Below are 8,595 nucleotides of genomic sequence, written 5' to 3'. Positions count from 1 at the left end.
GAAATGAGAGGAGCGTTACTGGCTGTATCGTGTGGAGACGGAGTGACTTTGGCAGGGTTTAAAATTCAAAACTGTGTTCTCTCTGCTTTGATTTTGAATCCCTGTTTTGTTTTTTTACACCTTCAGATGTTTTAAAATAGGTTTGGCTGGTTGCTTGGGTAAAATATTTTGGAAAATTATTTCACTTAGAGCAAGATATTCTTCAGTATAAATGCTTCGTCTTGGTTTTCTTCCTAAATCTCACGACTTTGTTTATTTTCATGAGAATCCAGTAAATACATTTGACAGTAAAATTCAGAGTGGGGTAGGTCTGAGCCAGTGCTGACAGACAGTTGGGTTACGGGTGTTTTTAGGGTAAAATGAGACTTGTCTCCTGTTCTGAAATGGGGTTTGTGCTGCTCTGGGCTCTGAGGCCTCAGGATGCGGCGTGCGGGTGCTCGACCTGCCCAAAGCCACGGGGCGAGTCGGTGCGAAGGTCCCACCGTGTCTCTCCCCTCTTGTCCCCAGGAGAAGGTGTAACAATGCTCAGGGTGTCCTAGGGGAAGTGACAAAAAAAAGCCATGCGATTCCGTAATAGAAAGTGACATCAAAGGATAAAGAATTAACTAAAAAAGTGGAAATAAAGCTGAAAGCGTTGGGTGCCGAGATTCTCTAAAGCACCAGTGGAAGTTGGGCATCTGTCTGCTGTTCAGATTTATCATTAATTGAATTTAACTCGTTATTTTCTTGTAGTTGATTATGGAAGAGGTGCACAAGAGCAGCAGTAACAGTTCAGTGACGCCTTCCCAAACGTCAGCCGTACAAGGTACAACACTACAGGCAGCTCAGCTCTCTCATATTGCTCAACAGGTAAAGCCTGGGCCACATCTCAGCAAACATTGGAGGTAGTTAAGAGCCATTTCTCATAGTGCTACAAACTATATTAATCCTTGAGTTTTAAAAACACACAGAGGAGACGAAACAAAAGAAGGTTGAGAAAAATGTGCTTGTTGATGGGCGACACAAAATTAATAAAAGGGCTTGTATTAAAAAAAAAAAAAAAACAACCCAAAATTACTTTTCCTGCTTGTACAAAGTGAAAACGCAGCCCAGCGTTGTTAGATTGTATGGCCTTTGAAATCATCATCGACCTGGCTACAGCAGCTGCTTAGTAATGAATCCAGGACCTAATTTTAATTTTTGTAATTATTTTTTTAATTTTATTTTTTTTTTTCAGAAGCAGCATTTTTGTATTAATGACAATCCTGGGTGCTCAGCACCATGGAAACACTTAGATTTTATCCCAGTGTGAATGTATTTAACATAATCAATCATAGGAAGTTGGAAATTGGATATACTTACTACAAGGTAACATTGATTTCAAAGCTTTATCCTGGAATTCCTCATGATTCAACTGTCTGCGTCGGCAGGAGCTTCTCTTTTAACACAACATCTGCTCCCACGGAGCCATCCTGCACAGGACGATGTTTTGCAGCTCATCCACTGTTTATTGTGTGGAGGCAATTTAGATTTTGATGCAAAATTGAGATAACTGCGTGAGGTTAGAGGGGGTAGAACATCAGCGAGCGTCCTGCTGGCTGTTGACAGGCTGGTTTTCTCATCTGGTTTTATATAAACTTGCCAATGTAACTTAATATTATGATGTATGATATAAAACTAGTGTTACAGGGAAAGTTTCCTGTGTGAGTTTTAATGATCCCTTCATCTTTTCATATATTCCAGATTAATAAAAGTAGTGAAGAAATCTGGTGAGGAAACTGGTTATTTACTTATGCATCTACCTGTATAATTTTAATTAATTTTTAAGTGCAAAGGCTTAATGTGAGTTCAGCATCAAAAATACAGATCTGCTGGAATGTGAAACGTGGTTTATGTGGGGGGAGCAGCGTGATTAACTCTTTGCCAAGTAAACCCAGATTTCACCTACAACCTGAACTGAAATTGAGAGTTTTAAAACATGAAAGAACAGATGTCATCATTTTAATTTGGAAAAATCTGCTCTTTGTTCTGTTTCCCTGTCCAGAGTTCGCACACCTCGTCTCCTTCAGTTTCCTTTTGCTTTCTTTTAGTTACAGCCCTCGTGCCTTGAACTTTCTGAGTAGATTGGTTGGCTTTTGCTCTACTGAACTTGTGATTTCTCCTCTGTGAAATCTTTGAGCCAGACCCTCATCCCGGTTGCTTAAAAAAAATTAAAAAATAAATCCAAGAACACCAAATATGTACATTATTCCTGCTACCTCCTGCATGACTTCAGCAGGGCAGTCTAAGCCCTCAGCCTTGCTGATTGTTTCATCTTGATTTTGATCTTAGTGCCCTAAACTCCTATTAACTTTAGTGAGAATTAAAGCTACTTACTAGGAACTTTTATTTCTGCTTATCTAAGTCGAAGACACTCTTAAAATGGAATCAAAACTTTAAAAAAATAAACTGCCACACATGTGGGGCTTTATCTGTGCCTGTGGCTGGAGTTACATTGAAAGTCGTGCTCAGTCTCAACTTGGGGTTCTGGAGAAGTCCCCTCACTCTGGTTCATTTAGAAATGCAGGTATTTAAGTTGCAACATGTTAATCTTTTGCCCATAACGCCACATAATTTGATTTTCCCCCTAACCTAAGGTGAATAAGTAACTGTTCAGCCACCTTTGTATGCAGATATGTATCTCAATAATTTATATCTTTAAAAGATACTTTCTGTGACTTAATTAGACTTAAAAGAAGCTTCTGCTAATGCATGTTCTCCACTAGTTTTCCCACGTGTATATACACTTGCTGAATACTGTGGAACAAATGTTTCTGGTAACGATTCTTTGATGTATTGTAGATGTCTCTACGAGGTCCTGCTCCCCTGACAGTTGTTCAGCTTCCTGGAGAACAAGTCCAGGTCCAAGGAGTCATCCAGACAGCTCAGTCCTCTTCTGTAATCCACTCACCCCAGGTGCAAACTGTGCAGGTAACTACAGAACGTCTGTTAAACAACCAGGAATCCTGTTCTGTGTGAAAAGACTTGTCAAGGCTTGTCTGGCTCGGTGAACTCTGCCTCAGTGCAGCCCTGCTGTGAGAGCTGTGAGCAATCCAGTGACAGTATTTTGAGGATTCTTAATGATTATTTAGGCTTGAAATTATTTGTAGCACTAAAGTTGCCTTTGGAATTGAAATTAAACTATTTGACGTTGCCTCCCTGTATTAAAAAACCAAAACAAAGCCACAGCTCCTGAGTCGGTGCTCTTAACACAGCAATTAGTGTGTTTTAATACCCAAATAAGGAGAGAATAAAATAACCCAGCGAAGGAAAATGGGTGTTTGGAAAGGGTAGACCCGAATGGTGGTGGATGAACTGTTGATTGCTCACCTCGCGTACTCTGTAACTCCGTTTCTGTGCTACCAAAGTATTCTGCTTGTGTCTCTTACTCATTTGCCATGTGATTTTTTGTACAAGCCACTTCAGAGAGGTGCCTCGGGGAGTTTACAATCGAGTCTCTTACTACTTCATTCAGTTCTTGGCTGCCCTCTGGGCAGCGTGGCTCTGGAGTTACAGGCTGAGATAACTGCCCTGGTCAGCTGAAGGAAGAACTGGAAGAACTGTGCTCAAAAGCATTAATTCGTCACTAATCCTTTGTACTGTGCTTATCTGTTCACACGACATTAAATTGATAAACCAGGGAAAGCAAACCTGTAAATGCATTTTCAGCTGTCATGTTTGCTGTAACATCAGCTCATGGAAAAGAAAACACGTTTCACTTGGCAGAAAACAAGTTAAGCTTCTGTGTTAGTGGGTTGTCGTTACTCGAGTCTCCGCTAATCCCTTTCCTGTCATCATGTTCTAGTTGTGGTGTCCCCACTGACTGTTTTCTTTTTTTTCCCTGTAATTTATGAACATTGTCACGTTGTTGCTCAAAAGGGGGGGAAAAAAGTGATAGATGACCAGCTTTTCTTAAAAATGTTGATAGTAGGTTGCTCTTTTTGTCTCTGTAGCAGCAGGAGTGAGAAATGCTTTCCCCAGAGCTGCACGCATTCTTCTTGACTTTTTGTTGCTGCCACACAAATAAGGACAAATCAATGTTTTGTTAGCTTGTAATTAATAAGGAGCGTCAGAGAAAAAATAACAGTTGGCAACTGGATGAGGACACAGTGGAATAAAGAGAAAATTGTAGATAATACTTTGTATATTTGCTACCTGATATGTTGCTGCCTTAAATATTACTTTTATTCTGACCAGCAGAATACGCTCTTCTGTCTACGGAAAAGATTTCCAGTGTTTTCTATGTGTGTTTCTGGACAGAAATGGTGTTCCTGTTTCCTTTCCCACCAGCTCCTTAGACAAATTTATGTGTGGGAGCAGCTCACCTTTTCAGACCACATCAGCTGTTAAGTTATTTCAGCTTGTATGATTTTTATGAAAATAAGAAACCATTTGTATTCCTTCACACTTTAAACATCCTGGATTGAGTAATCCTGCAGTTTAATCCAGAGAGAACATTTTACCCTCAGGTGGTGGATGTTTTTCAGCTTTTAATGTGATCAGTAGTTTGGGACAGTTTTTTGTTTGTTTGTTTTGGAGGGGAGGGTTGTTTCATTATGACCTCACGAACGTGTAACGGTTTTTTATAATCACTGAAATAGGAATCCAGTGTTTTTTCTGTTTGTAATTAGCCACTCATACAGTTTTCAGGCAGCTTTAGCTCATATACAAGTACAATGTGTCGTCTCTTCTGGGTTATTTCTTTTGAAGTGTAGCAGATAACCACACGGAATGTGTTTTTTAGGTGTCCTCTTTGTCTGAGAGCGAAGATTCTCAGGACTCATCAGACAGCATCGGCTCTTCACAGAAAGCTCGAGGCATCTTAGCTCGTCGTCCATCCTACCGGTAAGTTCTAGATGTCATCTATTTTGTATTTTTATTTGAAACCAAACCAGCAACTTCTTTCAGTAGCTTCACATGTTCTGTCAACCTCTAAGTTGTTTTCTTTCTCATGAAACATGCATTGGATCTGTTCACGCAGTAAACATTTTGAGGATGTCATGTTAGCTCTCATTTGCTACCAGGAAACTTTGACATAAAATGATACAAATATTTAAATAAAAAGCTATTTAAATAAAAAACTATATAAACTATAGAAATGTAATTAGAGAAGGAGTTTGAGGCAGTCACCTCATACAAAATCTTGTGAATTCCAAACGCTGTTCATCCCAATTTTCGTGTTTATTTCTGTCATACAAAATAGGGATAGTGGTTTGTAACTGTTGCTGCAGTGACCTGTAGATTTTGCCTGCTATTAAACTGATAAAAAACCACTTTTTTTGTAGAAAAATTTTGAAAGATCTTTCTTCTGAAGATACACGTGACAGAAAAGGAGATGAGGAGAGTCCTGGTGTCTCTACTGTCACATCTATGTCCGTTCCCACGCCTATCTACCAGACGAGCACTGGACAGTACAGTACGTTCTACAAAATTTCTGCCTAACTGGACAGTTTTTTATTCAACTTGCCTCAAAATACAGATTTTGTTACATATTTGACTAAGTTGAAACTCAGAAGGTTTGGTTATTTATCTAACAGTCAACAAAGGTGGTATTGTTATTACATGGAAATAGACTGATAACTAAAGATTCCAGACAAACTCAGTGCTTCGTTATCCTGATTTTTGCGCGTCAAGACAAGACGTTCAGCGGATGTTGTTATGAAATACGTAGCAGTCTTCTAGTGTTAGATTTAGTCTGACATGTCAGGTCAGTGAAGATACCATTATATATATCGTAGGGCCACCCCAAAAGGTGTTCCTGTGGTGTCAGGGAGGTAGCAAAAATAAAAAGGGATTTGTTCCTGTGATTTTCATAGAATCATAGACTGGTTTGGGTTGGAAGGGACCTTAAAGCTCATCCAGTTCCAACCCCCCTGCCATCAGCAGGGACACCTTCCACTAGACCAGGTTGCTCAAAGCCTCATCCAGCCTGGCCTTAAAAATAAATGTGTGCAGTAGTAATAAGAAAATTAAATGCATTCCAGAACCTGCCCTTGAAAGGCAAACTGACTTTTATCACCTGATATTCATTGTGCTTGTGAACCAAAAACCAACCTGCTCCGGCGCCTGGAGCAGCTCCTCCCCATCCTTTGAGCTGGGTGTTTGTGCTGCTCATTCTCACTTTTCCCCCTCTCTCCTTTGCCTGTTTGGATTTTTTCCCCCTTTTTCAGGGTATTTCCATAGAGGAGCCACCAGCTGTGGCCAGTGTGAGTCCCCAGGGAGCTGGTGTCTGGCTCGGGGCAGTCCCAGAGCTTTTCTCACAGAGCCCACCCCTGCGGCTCCCCTCACTGCCAGCACCTCCCCACTTACACCCAGGACCTTTAGTGAGAACCCAGCAGCAAGATCTGATAGTGAAAGTGACAGAAATAAGAAGCCTTTCCAAACTGGCAGGATTTTACAGCAGTGGAAACAGATGTCCAGCCTACAGATTTACCTTTATCTCTACGTGATAATGTCCAGCTACAGCTATTGTACCGCGTGTTCCTTTCTCTTTTAAGTTGCCATCGCTGCCAATGGGTTACAGCTGGCCAGCCCGGGTGCAGATGGTGTGCAAGGGCTGCAGACACTAACGATGACAAATGCTGGTGGTAGTCAGCCTGGGACAACGATCCTGCAGTACGCACAGACGTCAGATGGGCAACAGATACTCGTACCCAGCAACCAGGTGGTGGTGCAGAGTGAGTAGACTTTCTGCCAATGGTTAGAAACACCCATCGCTCACGCCAGCGTTTGAGCTTTCTAACTCTGTGCCACCTCTTGATGTCTTATGCTATTATCTCAACAGCTGCATCAGGAGACATGCAGACTTACCAGATCCGCACCACGCCGACGACCACGTCCCTTCCTCAGACGGTGGTGATGACATCTCCTGTCACTCTGACGTCGCAGACAAGTAAGACGGATGATCCGCAGTTGAAACGAGAAATAAGGCTGATGAAGAACAGGTAAGTAAGTGCACATGGGCTGCTCTGATTTGTTAGTTTAATGTGCTGAAATAGATCTTCAAAGGACAAACAATGAGTCTTGCGAGCTGAGTTTCCTGGTTGTGCCATCAGTGTGGTGTGCTGCATCCAGCGCGACTAAAACCACTGAAATTCTGACCAAAACACACTGCACTTTCCGTCTCACAGTTTTATTTCTTCTCTGCAGATCAACTACCGTGTGTGTTCCCAAATGCTGCTAAATTTCAAGCTCTCTGCATGTCCTTGTGTCCTTTTCAGTTTGTTCTGTTGATGATTGCAGTGCCAGCTCTCTCCTCTGATATCGGTCACTATCGTAACACTCATAAACCAGACACGTCTCACATCTAAAATACACAATAACTTCTGCTTGTCTGTTCCAGAGAAGCTGCTCGAGAATGCCGCAGGAAGAAGAAAGAGTACGTTAAATGTCTGGAAAATCGAGTTGCAGTCCTGGAAAATCAGAACAAAACTCTAATTGAAGAGCTAAAAACTTTGAAAGATCTTTACTGTCATAAAAGTGTGTAAGAAAAGAAGGTGAAACTTTTGTGGACTGTTTAAATTTCAGAGGAGAAATTTTTTTTTTTTTTTATACTGAATTTTTTAAACTAGATGAAAGGTCAAAAATGAAACTTTTCTACCTAGATTTCACAACTTAAAGACTCTATAGATTTTATTTACAACGTGTTGGTGACAAAGTACAAACAGGAAACAAGAAAACCTCACCAAAATTCCTGTTTTTTTTTCTGGCACAACTGGAAACTTGATAAAGTCAAGATTGCATCTACAGTAAAAGGACAGTCACGTTTTACGAGGCAGGTGATTAGAATTTCTTTGCAAATTTCTACAAATACCTCTGCTAATGGAGGCAATATTTGGTGACAGTTAAAACGTGGATGAAATGGAATCCTTGCCATAGTTGACATTACTAGTAACATTTATAACCAGTGTATGTTTTGATTTCTTACTCTTTTTTTCAATCCTTACTTTTTTCTTTCAGTTATTTGTATGTAAATATTTTTATTTTAGCCTGTAAGTTGTTATTTACAGGTGCAGATGATAAAAAAAAAAAAAAGCTAATACTTTGCTAGAGGTATAAATTATGTTTACTCTTTCTCAGCTGACAGTTTAAAAAGTTGGGGGTTTGTTTGTTTTGTTGGGTTTTGGTTGTTTTTTTTTCTTTCCAATGTTTGCTGTGTTTATCAAATTTGGAACGGATCTGCAGAAAGCAGTGAGAGGCCTAATCCTGAACACGTCTGAGGCACATGAAATAAGGTGTTGACTTTGCTTAAGAGAAAAAAAAAATCCAATGATTTTCAAGTGGTAGAACGAGAACTGGTGAAGAAAAGCTTCTGAAGAATGATTTCATAGCAGTTTGTTCTTAGTTGCTGGGCATGATAAACATCTATAATTGAAAAACAAATCGTGTGCTGATTATATATACAATTAAACATACATTGCTTGTTCTGTCTGGAGATTCTACTGTGCTTTGGAACATTTAAACCAAATAGAAAAAGAATGATAAAAATAAAAAAAATTTGAAGATATATACCAAAGGGTTAATGAGGTTCTAATATATGGTTTATATGCTGAAAGTAGTGCGAAATTTCCAGGCTAA

At 40.1% G+C, this 8,595-nt stretch overlaps 1 protein-coding gene across 2 annotated transcripts; it reads left to right on the top strand.

The window, feature by feature from the left end:
* The first annotated feature begins 738 nt into the window (after positions 1 to 738).
* ATF1 (activating transcription factor 1) lies at positions 739 to 7,861 on the top strand. Of its 2 annotated transcripts, XM_010164350.1 has the most exons (7): positions 739 to 849; positions 2,821 to 2,949; positions 4,763 to 4,863; positions 5,304 to 5,434; positions 6,516 to 6,695; positions 6,803 to 6,962; positions 7,361 to 7,861. In XM_010164350.1, exons 1-7 carry the CDS (start codon positions 739 to 741, stop codon positions 7,503 to 7,505), a joined length of 957 nt encoding a protein of 318 aa, XP_010162652.1. In that variant the 3' UTR covers positions 7,506 to 7,861. The 2 variants fall into 2 exon arrangements, with proteins under 2 accessions (XP_010162652.1, XP_010162654.1); XM_010164352.1 differs by lacking the exon at positions 2,821 to 2,949.
* The last annotated feature ends 734 nt before the right edge of the window (positions 7,862 to 8,595 follow it).

Source organism: Antrostomus carolinensis, unplaced genomic scaffold (assembly GCF_000700745.2).
Source record: "Antrostomus carolinensis isolate BGI_N321 unplaced genomic scaffold, ASM70074v2 scaffold51373, whole genome shotgun sequence".
Taxonomy (NCBI): Eukaryota; Metazoa; Chordata; class Aves; order Caprimulgiformes; family Caprimulgidae; genus Antrostomus; species Antrostomus carolinensis.
The sequence above is the reverse complement of the archived record's forward strand: the minus strand, read 5'-3'. Positions and strand labels throughout refer to the sequence as shown.

Coding starts and splice junctions, on each gene's coding strand:
- ATF1 (XM_010164350.1), top strand. CDS start 739: ATGGAAGAGGTGCACAAGAGCAGCAGTAACAGTTCAGTGACGCCTTCC. Junction 4,864..5,303: donor GCTCGTCGTCCATCCTACCG/GTAAGTTCTAGA, acceptor CTTTTTTTGTAG/AAAAATTTTGAAAGATCTTT. Junction 6,696..6,802: donor CAACCAGGTGGTGGTGCAGA/GTGAGTAGACTT, acceptor TTATCTCAACAG/CTGCATCAGGAGACATGCAG.